At 36.1% G+C, this 17,817-nt stretch overlaps 1 protein-coding gene across 4 annotated transcripts in view; it reads left to right on the plus strand.

The window, feature by feature from the left end:
* The window catches only part of CAV1 (caveolin 1), a 33,086-nt gene extending 28,009 nt beyond the window's left edge, over positions 1 to 5,077 (plus strand). For all 4 annotated transcript variants that reach the window (XM_054564308.1, XM_054564306.1, XM_054564309.1 and 1 more), the window contains exon 3: positions 2,890 to 5,077. In XM_054564308.1, coding sequence (XP_054420283.1) covers positions 2,890 to 3,231 — 342 coding nt within the window. In that variant the 3' untranslated portion in view covers positions 3,232 to 5,077. The remainder of the gene's footprint in view (positions 1 to 2,889) is intronic.
* The last annotated feature ends 12,740 nt before the right edge of the window (positions 5,078 to 17,817 follow it).

Genomic DNA, 17,817 nt, shown 5'->3' on the forward strand with positions numbered 1-17,817 from the left:
GCTTCTGGAAAGAACTGAAAAAAGCAGTCATCCTGAAATTTTCTAAGCAACTTGAAGCTTGAGAATTTACATTATGTTCATTGATAAAAAACATTGATATTTATACTTGGAAAAATAAAGTTATTATCAAGAAATCGTACATACAGGCATATGTTCAGGGATCTTCACTAATAATTAATTGTGTATATAACTTTGTTGTAACATTGTCCTCAGACACCATGCTGTGGGAATTCTTACAATTACCAGAAGGGTTAAATTCAGCAAGCTTTTTTTTATTAATATACTTTTTAATTGTGAAATACTATAATTGCCTTAGAGAAACTTTTAAAATATTTTTTTAAAGCGATGTGATATTGAAGAAAGAATCAATACCTTTGAGGCCAGGTTCAAAACTCAAATCCACCTCTTATTTACTTGGACAATTTAACATTTTGAATCTCCATTTTTCTATAAAATGGAAATATTACCAAGTTGCTGTGAGTTAAATGAGAATAGTGTCTGATCGTAACAGCCAATCAACAAATGTTAGTAACTCTCTCTTCCCTTGGAAAAGAATCTCAAGGCAGATATGCTTCAGGTCCGTATGTAAAGAGATAAGAATCCTCCTCTCTAGTAAAGTCCTTCCCAAACTCCACTGGTAGTAAACTCTGTTTTCAAATAAAAGTAATGTACTTTTGCACATTGTATACTCAAAATGCATATAACCATTTTAGGGCATTTATAGACCACCGTTGCCCATCCTTTGACCCAAAGTATGAACGCCTGCTTTAGTGTATTGATTTTGACTTCACCAAATCCCCTTACAAAACGTCATCTTTAAAAAATAAAATTACTTGGGTATCTTGCAGTTGAATGAAGGAAAACTGCAGGCCTTTATTTTTTGGTAGTTTGGGGAAAATTCAGTGTTAGAACAAAATCCCATAGTAGATAATTAAGTAAATGGCACAGAAACTTCATTAAAGTATTGATTTGACTTGCTACATATTTTGTACTTTTAAAAAACAAAAATTAATGTTTACTTCTGAGTCTAGAGCTAAATGAGCAGAGAAAAATTAGAATAACAATAAATCTATAAGTTCATTTACATAATGAGGACATACTATTTTTACATATTACATTATTAGAACATTGGACAATAGATTGAGAAACAGGATGTTATAGAAAATATAATTTAACGGTTGATAAGCACCATGTACTTTTTCCAAAAGATGTTTTATTGCATTGACTCCAAGGTGGCTACCTGGCACAGAGAAACTCCATGGAATCACCCAAGTTTTTAATTCCCTAATCCTAAACTTGGCTGTCATGTTGCTAGCAATCATCAACTTGTTTGGGCGTCTACTTTGATCTGTTCATGTATCTGCCAACACCAACCAGTTGAGCTGTTTCTGTCCTACTCTTTTGAGAATAATTTTTTTATCTTATGCTTCAGATTTTGTCTATATAAATCCTTCCAGAGGGATAAAATCTCCTGACAATTGTTTAGGTGACATGTACTATGAGAGAGAGTGCAGTTGGGAAAGGGGCCAAGTTTGCATCCTGGCCCTACCTTTGTAAAATGATAACCTTCATTCCCAGAATGGTTTGAAACCCCAGGTCGCATGGAAACAATGCATGAAGTAGCACTTGGTAACTGCTAAGTGCTATGTGACTGCAAACTCATTTGCTTACTACCCAGTGGTCACCCAAAAGGACTACTACAGGATTCATTTCGTGAGGACCACTGATATTTGCATTTATCCTTATTCGAAACTTTAGTGTTTGTTTAATTAAAAAATGAAGTCCTCTCAACATTTTTTTTAACTGCCTTCCTCTATAACTTTCTTCTTGATATTAATGTGACCCCTGTTCTCCTTAGAAAACAAGCTAAAAACCAGAAGCTTATTTTAGGTTTTTCTCTGTGTCAGCCTTGAAGTAAGGGTCCAAGCTCTGTGGATCCTTTTAACATCCCTAAAATTCATTCTTCTCTTTCCTGTTTTTCCTTTTCTCTATATCCACTATTTCATTTTTGGCCCTACCATCTCAAACTTGGGATATAGTAACAATCTCTCTGCCTTGAGTCTCTTTTCCCTTTTTTCCAACCTCCACACCGCTGTCAAATTCATCCTGATAAATGACTGCATTGAATGTGGCTGCAGGCTGTACTCTCCTGCTCCAACATCTTTAATAGACTCCCCTCCACCTCCCCCCACCGCCCCCCCCACACACCCACACACAATAAGTAAGAAATATTGATTCTGGCATCAACCTGCTTTTTGAGCCACAGCCACGCAGGTCTATCTGCCTGTGACACTTACTGTGTTCCTGGAGCCTTGCTCACACCACTTCCAAGGCCCCTCCCTTCATCTCCAAATCATACCCCATTTCCCAGGCCCTGCTCAGGACCCACCACTCCACAGCTCACAATGATCTAATTTACTGAAGAAATTCTAACAGTGGAATGTTCAAAGAGCCAATAATCAATTCACTAACTACCCCTTAACATTGTATGTGTAGTTGTCTCAGAGTGCAATTAACTTAGATTACATCATTTACTGAGTGCCTTGCATACTTATCCGTGTTGCCAGATTTTACTTGAAGACAGAAATTTTATCATATCCATTTGGTTTCCCCTAGAGCAGTGGTTCTCAACCTTTCACATGATCAAGAAACAACTGGAAAATATGTTAAAAGTTCTCCTGGTTTCCACCCCCAGAGATGCAGTAAGATCTAGGTGGGGTCCAAGTATCTGTTTTCCCAAGAAGTTCAAAGTGATGCTGATACTACTGGGTGCCTTCAAGCAACTCACACTGTACATAAAACTCTCTTAAATATTTATGGATACTCAGTAGTGGGTTTTTCCTCTTTTCTACTATTTCAAGCTCATATTCTGTTATTTCTTCCTTTTAGATTGATTTTGAAGATGTGATTGCAGAACCAGAAGGGGCACACAGCTTCGATGGCATCTGGAAGGCCAGCTTCACTACCTTCACTGTGACAAAATACTGGTTTTACCGCTTGTTGTCTGCCCTCTTTGGCATCCCAATGGCACTTATCTGGGGCATTTACTTTGCCATTGTTTCTTTCCTGCACATCTGGGTAGTTGTACCATACATTAAGAGTTTCCTGATTGAGATTCAGTGCATCAGCCGTGTCTATTCCATCTGCGTCCACACCTTCTGTGACCCACTTTTTGAGGCTTTTGGCAAAATATTCAGCAATATCCACATCAACATGCAGAAAGAAATATAATTGACATTTTAAGGATAGAAGTATACCTGATTCTTTTTTTCCTTCTAATTTTCTTGGTGCCAATTTCAAGTTTTAAGTTGCTACTATAGCAAAAATATATGAATGAAATTTTTTGGTTCATAACAAAGAAATCACTTTCAGTTTTCATAACTATTATTTGTCTCTTCTGAGCTACTTTATCTATTGTTTTTGGTGGTCTGAATTTTTTAAACCCATTTAAAATATTTTCCTTACATTTTTATTTGCATGTGAGTCACTGTTTTTTGGCTGAGATAGGAACCTATTGTTGAAAGATACTTTGAGAGAAATATGAAGAACCAATGACCTCAATCACCTATTCTAAAATGTTGATCATTTTGTGGTAAAGGAAGAATTCCAGGCTATGGCCATTGATTGTACAGGTATATGGCTGGTTTTAAACAAATTCTTCCCTCACCATCTGAAGTGTTAGTGGATTACTGCCATTCATTTTAATGATCCAGTAGGATCTCGTGATCTTAATCAAATTAGAAATCATTCTTGGCATTCACACAGTCTAATGCCTTACCCTTCTTTAAAGTTTAACCTGTGATACTTTCTGTGCTTGAATATTTGTTACATAGAAAAATGAGACCTAAGTGCCTTCCTGTTCTTTATATTTTCTTTCTCATATAGGGTCCAATTAGTCAACTGTCATTAGGTAAGCAACTTCTGTGGAGACCAAGATTAGAAAACCTATTATGTAGTTCTCCACACTTATGTCTGACCCTGAAAAGTTGGATGAAGTTCATGTCTGCACTTGGTCACACACCGTATTTATTTGTATTGAGTATGGTCCACATCAGCTGCCTAAAATGAATTAACATGGACAAATGAGGCTAAGTCCTCCTTAGGCTGGCAGGAGTAGAAGCCAACTTTCCCTGCCTCTCATCAGCTGAATGAGGTCAGCATGTCTATTCAGCTTCATTTGTTTTCGAGAATAATCGTGCTTTCCTGACTCCAAACTAATCCATCACTTGGGTGTTTTAGTGTCTGAACATTGTGTTCTCTTTTCAGCTGATCAATGGGTCTCCAAAAAAGGGCTTATAAAATGGAGGCCATTGTGTGAAACTGTCAGAGTTGTTGCAAGTGTGACCCCTTCAAAGTAAAGCACTTGCAACCGTCTATTATGCTGTGACACATGGCCTCTTCTTGTTAGGAGCTTTGGACCTAATCCAAGCATCACTTTGCTCCGAGAGAAGATGAAGGAGGAGACAGTAATTAAAGACTGAGGTAGTTTTGCTGGAGTAAATTAAAATCTTCTAAATTCAAACTGAGGAATGCTACCTGTAACCTGAGTCATATAGAACCTGCCTGGTGCATCCAAAGGCTTTTTATTCTTCCTGCTCATATTAAGATTCTGTCCTTGGGGAATTTATTTTTAACCTTCAGTTACGCTTTTACTTTTCATTTGATACACCTGTTGGAACTCGGCATTAATTTTTATTTTTTTGCCTCTTACAGTTTTCCTGCCACTTTACTTACCTACCTGTTACCTACTTTGAACTCCTGCATTTAAAACAGACACTGGCATTGACATAGTTTTACTTTTAATCTGTGTACGTACTATGTGTACTATACTGCATACCTGTTAAGTGTAAAGATGTTTTTATCTTTATGTTGGAAAATCACTTGGGAAATTGCTTTATGATTCAATCTGTAAACTGTGTATCCCAAGACATGTCTGTTCTACATATAAACTCAGTCCCTTGTGCAAATTAAGTGCTGGTCCAAAAGGTTGCTGAAATTTTATATGCTTATTGATATATTTTACACTTTTTTATCCTGCATGTCCTGTAAAGGTTATGTCTACACAATAAAAATGTTAAACAGTTTTACAGTCAGCTTTATTATTTTTCCCCAAAACAGATGTATATGTGTCAGTGCCTGTGTGCATACGTGTGTACAGTGTTCATATACATAGTGTGCGTACATATCTGTAGGGCGATTGTGGGAGGTAGTAGTCTTCCGCTTTTCAAGTATTGCAGTCATGTAAGTGGGATCTTTCTTCGAAGGCCATTGCCATGCATGAGTTACTTCAGATAAAAGTTATAATTCATAAGCAAGATTTTTTAGCAGTTTACCCAATGCTTTATTATCTATGTCATCTAATTTGAGCCCCTAACAACTTTGTGTGACGGATATTACTAGCCTCCTTTAGTAAATGACACAGAAGACATTTTGTCATGTCTTAACTGGAAAATTTTCAACAGTACATTTCAGAAACAATTATTTTTGGCCTTGGGTAAGTTTAGAATCATAGCTTTTATATTAGTCAGTGTTCTCCAGAGAAATAGAACCAATAAAAACATATATATGAAATTTATATGAATAGAGAAGGAATAATGTGTATTTAAAGATGTTGATTATAAGACACTGGTTTGCCCAATTTATAGAGGCTAATAAATCTCCAGATCTACAGGGTAAGTCAACAAGCTAGAGACTCAGGAGATCCAATGGTGTAGTTCCAGTCTAAACCCTGGCATGCTCCAGGCCCAGGAAAAGCTAAAGTTTCAGTTTGAGCTCAAAGGCAGGAAAAAAAAAGTTCTAGGTAGTAGAATTTCTCTTACTCAGGAAAAGATCAGCCTTTTTGTTCTATTCACTCTTTCAACCAATTGGATGAGGTCCATCCACGATGAGGAGAACAATCTGCTTTACTGATGTATTGATTTAAATGTTAATATCATCCAAAAACACCTTCACAGAAACACCCAGAATAATGTTTGACCAGATATCTGGGCATTACAGTCAAGCTGACATGCAAAATTAACCATTGCAGTTTCCAAACAAAATTTTGCAAAGATGATCTTATAATTTCTCTCACCCTGATATTTCTTTCATGTAGTTTACAGAGTCCCTGTCTTTGCTGGACTCTCAAGCAAGCACTAAGGCTGCTTATACAGTAACCCAGCCTGACATTTATGTTGACCCAACAAATCCATTTCTAGTGAACAGTGTAGGGACATGCTTCTGGCCACAGCAGTATGTGAGATTGTAGCCAAAGTTTATGCCCCCAATTCAAGGTAAATCAGTGAAGCAACTTGAAAGGATTATCTTTGTATTGGTTTTATTATTTGAGTTTCTAAATAAATGCATATTAAGTAAATCAAGATTTTATTTATTTATAGTTTGGTTCAGCCACACACATGAAACAGTTCCATTCTGGTTGCACAAAAAACCACATGGCTATTTACTCCATATTGGGAACAAACAGCTTCATGCTTCTCCACTTTGTAAATGTTAATTACATAATACACATCAGCCTAGTGGAATGCGATTCAATCAGAGTAGCTAACTCATACCTTCTCTGATATAGGTGCTGATATTTAAATGTCTGATTTATAAATTATAACACACATAAAATTGGGAGGGGATGGGAGAGATAGAGAAAGATACCCTTAACATAACACAAAAGTGAGAACAGTAATATGAAAAAAGTTATTTGTAATGAGGTACTAAAAATCAAAGCAATGAAATATCATTTTTGCCAAAATTTGCAGTGAACAAAAAAAGAAATAATATCCAAACTGGCAAAGACGCAGGGAAGCAAGCATATTCACCAGTGCTTCAGTGATTGTAATTGGTATATATGATCGGTCTATCAATTTCACTTACTAAATGAAAATAACAGAGGCACACCAAGGTCCACCATCATGAATGCTTGCTATTTGATTGTCAATTGTATAACATATTAGTAAAAAACATATTCAGAAATATGGAATAAGTTAAGTAAAATTACCAAAGGTGTCCAAATTTTTGGCATCTCTGAGCCACACTGGAAGAAGAGTTGTCTTGGGACACAAATTAAATACATTGAGACATACAGTCACAAAAAAAATCTCACAATGTTTTAAGTAAATTTACAGCTTTGTGTTGGGCTGCATTCATAGCTGTCTTGGGCTGCATGCAGCCTATGGGTTACCGGTTGGATATCCCTAGGTACACTTAATAGGCTACTAAATAAGTTTTTAAATACTTTCATGTAATAGAATATTTAATTACATAGAAATATGTTCATGATATGTTAACTTTAAAAGTAAAGTTAAGTTAAAAATTGTAAGTAAAATACGCTGCTACATTTTTATTTTAAAAAATGGAGGGGTGCCCTGGCTGATGGCTCAGTTGGTTGGTGCATCATCCCATATACCAAAAGGTTGCCAGTTTGACTCCCAGTCAGGGTGCACATGGGAGGCAACCGATCAATGTTTCTCCCTCATCGATGCTACTCTCTCTCTTCTCCCTCCTACTCTCTCTCTAAAGTCAACAAACATACCTTGGGTGAGGATTTAAAAAAATGGAGGGAGGGATTCAAATAATTGCATCATTTCCAAGTGCCCATCAGGCACTTTAAAGGCATTATGTCTTTTATATAACACTTCAAAATGGTATTGATGTCCTCATTTTACAAATGATATATAGATTTACTGAGTCATCAATTACATACAACCAATAAGCATTGGAGCTCTCACTAAATCCAGGTGAGACTGACACCAAAGCCCTGATCCTTCTACTCCTCTATATTCTTACTCTATGTGGTTTCTGAATCCTAAGCCTTCTTCCTCGTCACAAGGTTTCCTTTTCCTACTTGTTTACAGTCATTTTGTGCACCCTTAAACACATAATAAGAAAATAGTGTGAGTAGAGTTGGAATAAATTTTAGCGATAATTACATAATAGTAGTTAAACTTACAATACTCTCTGCTTGCCAAGCATTATTTTATATATATATTTAAATATATTTGTTCATTTAATACTCTCAATAGCCCTATGTGGTATGTACTATCATTATCATCTCAACTGTGCAGATTAAGAAATTTAGGCACAAAGAAGTAAAATAACTTGCCCAAGGTCACACAGCCAGTAATTGACTTGGAGGCTGGCTCAAAGTCTGGGATCTGAACCATGGCAATAAACCACCAAGTTACTGATATTGCCAACAACCAGAAAGCAAGTTGTGCCTCTACTGAAAACAAGTCATGCAAGTTAAAACATTTTACATCTAAAATTAAATTGCTCTTATGGAGTTACCCAAATTGAAGCTAATCAACAAAACAAACAAATGAGCAAAATAGAACCAGAGATATGGAAATGATGAACAAACTGACAGTGACCAGAGGGGAAGTGGGAGGGGGATAATAAGGGAAGGAAGTGGAAGGAACAAGTCAAAAACATGAATAGAGGACCCATGGGCACAGACAATGGGGTGGGGATTGCCTGTGGGCGGTGGGGCAGGGATTGCAACAGTAAAAAAAGTGGGACAACTGTAGTTGAACAAAAATAAAAAATAATAATATAAAAATAAAATTCTAAATATAAATTTTTACAACATAAAAAGTGTTTTATAATAGTGTATACTCTACCACATTATAGTTTAATGACTTTCAAGATGATAAAATGACCAAGAGACAAGTTGATGTATAGACTCCAGGACAGAAATTTCAATGATGGAAAGAAACAAAGTTTTTGAAATAATAAGATGATAAGATGGTGGTGGAGTCAGTAGATATTACGCAGGACACAGGACAAAACTAGAATTACAGCTGAAATATAGAGCAAGAAACCTGAATCACAAACTGAAGACTAGCTTAAGAGAAGTCTTGTAAACAAGTATTTACAGAAGCCATATCGAGACTGGTAGGAAGCATGGAGCTGTAAAAAGAACTGGTCCTACTCCCACCGGGGCAACTGAGATTCCAGAGGAATGTCGTAGCTGCAGGAAGGCACCCCCTGAGAAGTGTGGGGTTTTGACCCCAAGCCAGGCTCGCCATTCCAGAGCATCAAAGCCAAGAAGAGGTGCCCACATAACATATGGCTGTGAAAATTAGTGAGGCTTCTGTCCACCATGGACAGACAGGAGTCAGATGGAGACACGGGCACCTTCTTAAAGGGCCAATCCACAAAAATCTCACTCACTGCCACTATCCCTGGGCTCAAGCAGAAGAAGGGCAGAGCAGACTAGAGTCATGTGAGGAGAGTCTGGGGTTTGTGGGTCTGGAAGGAGAGCTAAAGAGACAGCTGCCAGGATCCCTTTGCTGAGTCACTATCTCACACTGCAGATGCCACCTTTCTTCAATGGAGCACCCCCTTCCATAAAGCATCAGCCTAGGAGGAAGCAATATCCTCTCCCTCTGGACTCCTTTTCCCCCAACTCTGAGGAGCTTGTACCCTGCTCAGAATTTAGCTGCCTGGGCCAGAGGTCTGGGCCAAATCAGGAGATGTCAATGGCTAAGTTATGTGGTTTTGGGGTGGGAGCCATTTCCCCAATTTTCCATGAATCTGACTCGTGCTTCCCCTTAACAGGAGATCTGCTAGCTCCACTCTCAGGCCCCTGGTGGATCTGCCCTGACAAAGTCTGGGCAGAATCCAGGACAAACTAAGTTATGTGGCTCTGTGGCTAAAAAGCTATGGTACATTTACACAATGGAATACTTCGCAGCAGAAAGAAAAAAAGAACTACTAAACTTCACAACAGCATGGATGGAACTGGAGAGCATTATGCTAAGCGAAACAAGCCAGGGGGTGAAAGACAAATACCATATGATCTCACCTATAAGCAGAACCTAACCAACAATACAAAGATGCAAGGAAAATAAGACCCACAACACTGAAAGGAAAAGAAGTCAACAGAGACAAGAGGGAAGGAGGGAGAGGGGGCGGGGAAAAGGAAGGGAAGGGGCAAGTCAAGGAACATATAGCAAGGACTCATGGACAAAACCAAAGGGGAAGAGCTGAGGGAGGGAAGGAGGGAGGGGGCAAGGGAAAGTGGTGGGGGGTAGGCAGAGACAAATGTATTTGAAAAAATAAATTAAAATAAAATTTAAAAAATAAAAAATAAAATAAATTTTAAAAAGTCATTAAATTAAAAAAAAAGACTCTGTTACAAAGAGAAGGCCCATATAACCACACAAGAAACATTCCTGGAGCACCCAGCTTAGGTTATTAAGGAGACAGTGCCACTGGATTCCTCAGGACACCTACTAGATAAGGCCACACTACAAAGACTGGGAGATACCCCAGATATACCTAAAACATAGAAACAACACAAAGAGGCAGCTAAAATTAGTAAATGAAGAAATATATCTCAAATGAAAGAAAAAAAATAAATATCCAGGAAAAGAGCTAAATAAAATTAAGGCAAGAATTTTATCAGATATAGAGTCTAAAAATAAATGGTTATAAGGATGCTCAAGGAATTCTGTGAGAACTATAACTGTATGAAAAAGGACATAGAAACCATAAAAAGAATTCAGAAATGAAGAATACAATATCTGAAATGAAGACTACACTAGAAGAAATAAACAGGAGATTGGACAAAGCAGAGGATCGACAGCAACTTGGAAGGCAAAGTAGCAGAAAACATCCAATCAAAGCAGCAAAAAGGAAAAAGAATTTTAACAGAATTTCAAAAAATAAAGACAGTTTAAGAGACCTTTGGGACAACATGAAGTATAACAACACCCACATCATTGCGGTACCAGAGGAGAAGAGAAAGAGTAAGAGATCAAAAACTTAATAGAAGAAACAATGTCTAAAAATTTCCCTAACTTGGAGAAGAAAAAAAAAACACACAATCCAAGGAAGCACAAAAATTACCAGACAAGACAAACCCAAAGTGACCCAAACAGACACCTTATAATTAAAATGGCAAAGGTTAAGGACAAAGAGAAAAATCTTAAAAGCAGCAAGAGAAAGACAGTTAGTTACCCACAAGGGAGCTCCCATAAGACTGTCAGCAGATTTCTCAACAGAAACATTTCAAGTCAAAAGAGATTTGTATGAAATATTGAGTGATAAAAAGCAAATTGGACCTACAAACCAGACCAATTTACCCACCAAGATTATCATTTAAAATTGAAAGGTGAAAGAGCTTCTCAGACAAGAAAAAGCTAAAGAGTGTATTACTACCAAACCAATATTACAAGAAATCTTAATGGTCTTCTTGAAGAAGAAGCAAAAGAAGGAGGAGGAGGTGATGGTAGTGAGGGAGGGGGAGAAAATAACAACAGAAGAACATAGTTAAAAGAATAAAATGGCAATAAATATATACCTATCAATAATCACTTTAATTGTAAACGGCTTAAATGCTCCAATCAAAAAACATAGGGTAGCTGAATGGATAAGAAACATGACTCATAAATATGCTGTATAGTAGAGATCCACCTCACAACAAAAGATACACACAGGCTAAAAGTAAAGGGATGGAATAAAGTATTTCATGGAAATGGAAGTGAAAAAGAAAAGCTGGGATAGCAATACTTACATCTGACAAAACAGATTTTAAAACAAAGGTTACAGTAAGAGACAAGGATGCTACATAATGACATGGGAAAAATCTTAAAACATGATATAGCCCTTGTAAACATTTTTGCACCCCAACATAGGAGCACTTAAATATGTAAAGCAAACCTTGATGAGCAAGAGATTCACAGTAATACAGTCACAGTAGGAGATTTTAACACCCCATTGACATCAGTCAATAAATCTTTCAGACAGAAAATCAACAAGAAAATGGCAGCCTTAAATGACACACTAGATCAGATAGATTTAATTGATATCTTTGGAGCATTTCACCCCAAAGCAGCAGAATATACTTCCTTGCCAGTGTACATGGAACATTTTCTAGGATAGAGCACATGTTAAGACACAAAAGATGTCTCAATAAGTGTAATAAGACTGAAATCATATCAAGCATGTTCTCTGACCATAATGGTATGAAACTAGAAATCAATCACAAGAAAAATAACCCTGAAAAACACACAAAGACATGGAGGCTAAATAGTTTGTTACTTAACAATGAATGGGTTAACAATGAGATCAAGGAAGAAATCAAAAAATACCTTGAGACAAATGAAAATGAGAACACAGCAACCCAAAATCTATGGGACACAATTAAAGCAGACTTAAGAGGGAAATTCAGAGCATTATAGGCCTACCTGAAGAAACCAAAAAATAATCAAATGAACAATCTAACTTTATACTTAAAGAAACTAGAAAAAATACAACAAACAAAGACCAAAGTGACTAGAAGAAAAATAATAAAGGTCAGAGCAGAAAGAAAAGAAATAATCTTAAGAATTCAAATAGATGAAACCAAGAGCTGTTTCTCTGAAAAGATAAAGAAGACTGACAAATTTAACTGGTTTCATCAAGGAAAAGAGAGAGGAACCAAATAAATAAAATCAGAATTGAAAGTAAAGTGACAAATGACAACACAGGTATAAAAAATATTTTAAGAAAATATTATGAAGAACTATATATGCCAACAAATTGGACAATCTAAAAGAAATGAAAAATTCCTAAAATCGTACAATCTTCCAAACTAAATCAGGAAAGATCAGAAAATCTGAGCAGAGAGATTACAATTACTGAAAGTGAAGCAATAATCAAAGAACTCCCAAGAAACAAAAGTCTTAGACAAGACAACTTCACAGGTGAATTTTACGAATACTCAAAGAAGTACACCTATCCATCTCAAACTATTCCAAAAAGTTTAAGAGGAGGGAAGATTCCCAAGCTCATTTTACGAGGCCAGCATTATCTTAATTTCAAAACCAGATAAAGACACTATAAAGAAAAAATCAGATGCCAATATCCCTGATGAATACAAAAGCTAAAATCTTCAGTCAAATATTAGGAAACTAAATACAATAATACATCAGAAAGATTATACACCATAATCAAGTGGGATTTCAGGAATATGACGTTGGTATAGTATCTGTAAGTCAATAAACATGATACCATATAAACAAAACAAAGGGTAAAAACCACATGATTATATAAATAGATGCAAAAAAAGCAATTGATAAAATCCAGCACCCATTTATGATGAAAACTCTCAGTAATGTGGGAATAGATGGGCCAGACCTCAACATAATAAAGGCCATATATGGCAAATTCATAGCCAACATCATACTAAACGGGCAAAAACTACAAGCATTTCCCCTAAGATCAGTAACAAACAGGGATGTCTGCTTTTACCACTCTTAATCAACAAAGTGCTGGAAGTCCTAGCCTGAGCAGACAAGAAGAAATAAGAGGTGCCCAATTTGGAAAGGAGAAAGTTAAACTGTCATTATTTGCAGATGACATGATACTGTATGAGTTATATAAAGAACCCTAAAGATTCCACCAAGAAACTACTAGAACTAATAAATGAATTCAGTAAAGAAGCAGGTTACAAAATAAATATCCAGAAATCAGTTGCCTTGTTATATACTAATAATTATTAGAAAGAGAAACTTTAAAAAACAATCCAATTTAAAATTGCATCAAAAATAAATTAAAAACCTGAGAATAAATTTAACTAAAGATGTGAAAGATATGTACTTGAAAAATTATAAGATACTGATGAGAAAATTTGAGAAGATACAAATAAGTGGAAGCATATACAGTGTTTATGTATAGGAAGAATTAACATCATTAAAATTTCCATACTACCCAAAACAATCTATAAATTCACAATTCCTATGAAAATACCAATGGCATATTTCACAGACATAAAACAAACATTCCAAAAGTATATATGGAATCACAAAAGACCCCAAATAGCCACAGAAATCTTGAGAAAGAAGAATAAAGTTGGAGGAATCATGCTACCTCCATGAATATGAAACTATACTAGGCCATAGAAATTAAAACAGCATGGTACTGGCATAAAAACAGACATAGATCTTTGGAACAGAATAGAGAGTGCAGAAACAAACCCATGATTTTATGTTCAATTAGTATTTGATAAAGGAAATAAGAGCATACAATAAAATAAAAACAGTCTAGTCAATAAGTGATTCTGGGAAAATTGGACAGACACATGCAAAAATGAAACTAGACCATTTTATTGCATTATATATGAGAATAAATTCAAATTGGATTAACAACATAAATGTAAGACTCGAATCCTAGAGGAAAATGTAGGCAGTAAAATCTCAGACATTTCTCATAGCAATATTTTTTCTAATATATCTCCTTGTGCAAGGGAAATAAAATAAATAAATAAACTAATAGGACTATATCAAATTAAAATTTTTTACAGAAAAGGAAACTATCAACAAAATAAAAAGATAACTGAATGGGAGAACATATTCACCAATGATACATATGATAAGGAGTTAATATCCAAAACTTATGGAGAATTTATACAACTCATAACAAAAAAAACCAAACAAACCAATTTTAAAAACGGGGAGAGGGCCTGAATAGACACTTCGCCAAAGAGGACATATAGATGGCCTATAGACATATGAAAAATGCTCAATATCACTAATTATCAGAGAACTTTTTTTAAAAACACAATGAGATGTCACCTCACACCTGCCAGAATGGCTATTATCTATAAATAAACACACAAGTGTTGGCAAGAATGTGGTGAAAAGGGAGCCCTTGTGCACTGCTGGTTGGAATACAGATTGATGCAGGAACTATGGAAAGGAGTATGAAGTTACTTCAAAAAAATTAAAGCCGGAAGTGCCTTTTGACCCAGCAATTCCACTTCTGGAAATATATCTGAAGAAACCTGAAACACCAATTCGAAAGAATATATGTACCCTTATGTTCATTGCAGCATTACTTACAATTGCCAATATTTGGAAGCAGCCCAAGTGCTCACCAACAGATGGGTGAATAGAGAGGCTGTGGTACATTTACACAATAGAATACTACTTGGCCATAAAAAAAGAAGAAAATCTTACCTTTTGCAACAGCACAAATGGACCTGGACAGTATTACTTTAAACAAAATAAGCCAGTTGGAGAAAGACAAGCACCAAATGATTTTACACATATGTGGAATCAAATGAACAAAACAAACTAATAAACAAAATAGAAACAGACTCATAGATAAAGAGAACAGAGTGACAGAGTGACAGCTGTCAGATGGGAAGTGGGATGGGAGCTAGGGTAAAAATGAAGGGATTAAGAAAAAAACTCATAGGCACAGATAACAGTATGGTGATTACAAGAGGGAAAGGGGTAGGGGAGGTAGAGGAGGGTAAGAAGGGTGATAAATTGTAATGGAAGGAAACTTGACTTGTGGTGAACACAAAATACTATATATATAAAATATATATAATTTTATATATATGTATATAAAATTATAAAATTACACTCTTGAATCCTGTATAATTTTATTAACCAATGTCACCCCAATAAATTCAATTAAAAAAAAAAGATACAATAAAATGGCAGAGTAGGTGACCCCTGTGCTTGTTTCCTCCCACAACTACAATTCTGGACAGAAATTTCAAACTTTTGGAAATAGTAAGATGGCAGATTATGTAAATACTGTGATCACCTCCTGCCACAACTACATCAAAAATTACAACTAAGGCGCTGAATGACACACTGAATCAAAGAGACTTAACTGACATATATAGAACCTTACATCCCAAAGAAGAAAAATACACATTCTTTTCAAATGCTCATGGCAGTTTTTCAAAGATAGACCACATGATAGGACACAAAGCAAGCCTCAGCAAATTCAGGAAAATTGAAATAATACCAAACTTTTTCTCAGACCACAAGGCCTTGAAACTCGAAATCAACCTTAAAGAGAAACTTCAAAAATTTGCAAACTCATGGAGACTGAACAGTACACTATTAAACAATGAATCGGTCAATAATGAGATAAGAGAAGAAATCAAAAAATTTCTGGAAACAAATGATAATTTGTTTCCAAAACAAAACCTATGGGACACAGCAAAGGCGGTCCTGAGGGGGAAGTTCATAGCAATACAGGCTTACCTTAAAAAGATAGAAACATTTCAAATAAAAGACCTAAAACTACAACTTCAAGAACTGGAGAAACAACAACAAATAAATCCCAGAGCAAGTAGAAGGAAGGAAATAGTCAAGATTAGAGCAGAACGGAATGACAGAGACAAAAAGAACAATTCAGAGGATCAACGATTCCAGAAGCTGGTTCTTTGAAAAGATTAATAAAATTGACAAGCCATTAAGCAGACTCATCAAGACAAAAAGGGAGAGGACCTAAATTAATAATATCAGAAATGAAAGAGGAGAAATAACAACTGATACCACAGAAATACAAATGATCATCAGAAAATATTATGAACAATTATATGCCAAGAAATTTGAAAATCTTGATGAAATGGACAAATTTTTAGAAAAGTATAATCTTCCAACACTGAAGGAGGAAGAAACAGAAAGCTTGAACAGACCGATAACAGTTGGGGAAATTGAAGCAGTAATCAAGAAACTCCCAGCACACAAAAGCCCAGGGCCAGACGGTTCCCCAGGAGAATTTTACAAAACATTTAAGGAAGAGCTAATCCCTGTCCTTCTCAGACTATTCCAAAAAATCCAAGAGGAGGGAAGACTCCCAGATTCCTTCTATGAGGCCAGCATCACCCTGATCCCAAAACCAGATAAAGACCCTACAAAGAAAGAAAACTACAGGCCAATTTTGCTGATGAACATAGATGCTAAAATCCTCAACAAAATATTGGCAAACCGCATCCAGAAATACATTCAAAAGATTATCCATCACGATCAAGTGGGATTCATCCCAGGGATGCAGGGATGGTTCAACATACGCAAATCAGTAAACGTGATACACCACATAAATCAAAGAAAAGACAAAAACCACATCATCATCTCGATAGATGCAGAAAAAGCATTTGACAAGGTACAGCACCCATTTATGATCAAAACACTCAGCAAAATGGGAATCAATGGGGCATTCCTCAACGTAATAAAGGCCATATATGAAAAACCTACAGCCAACATCATACTCAACGGGCAAAAACTGAAAGCTTTCCCACTAAGATCGGGAACACGACAAGGATGTCCGCTCTCACCGCTTCTTTTCAACATCGTATTGGAAGTCCTAGCCACAGCGGTCAGACAAGAGAAAGAGATAAAAGGCATCCAAATAGGAAAGGAGGAAGTAAAACTATCATTGTTTGCAGATGACATGATAGTGTACATAGAGAACCCTGTAGACTCTACCAAAAAACCCCTCAACCTAATAAGTGAATTTGGCAAAACAGCAGGATACAAAGTCAACATTCAGAAATCAAAGGCGTTTTTGTACACCAGCAATGCAATAGAAGAAGAAGAAATCAGGAAAAATATACCATTCGATATAGGACGAAAAAAGATAAAGTACCTAGGGATAAATTTAACCAAAGACACAAAAGATCTGTATGCAGAAAACTATACAACATTGAAAAAAGAAATTAAGGAAGACACAAATAAATGGAAGCGTATACCGTGCTCATGGATTGGAAGAATTAATATCCTCAAAATGTCCATACTACCCAAAGCAATTTATAAATTCAACGCAATCCCTATTAAGATACCAATGACGTATTTCACAGAAATAGAACAGACATTTCAAAAATTTATATGGAACCATAAACGACCTTGAATAGCCACAGCAATTTTGAGAAAGAAACACAAAGTAGGAGGGATCACAATACCGGACATCAAACTCTACTACAAAGCCACTATACTCAAAACAATCTGGTACTGGCACAAGAACAGACCCATAGACCAGTGGAACAGAATAGAAAGCCCAGAAATAAGCCCAGGTCTCTATGGACATCTAATAATC

The sequence above is a fragment of the Pteronotus mesoamericanus genome, unplaced genomic scaffold (genome assembly GCF_021234165.1).
Source record: "Pteronotus mesoamericanus isolate MK-2021 breed Mesoamerican mustached bat unplaced genomic scaffold, CSHL_Meso_final scaffold_85, whole genome shotgun sequence".
In the NCBI taxonomy this organism is placed as follows: domain Eukaryota; kingdom Metazoa; phylum Chordata; class Mammalia; order Chiroptera; family Mormoopidae; genus Pteronotus; species Pteronotus mesoamericanus.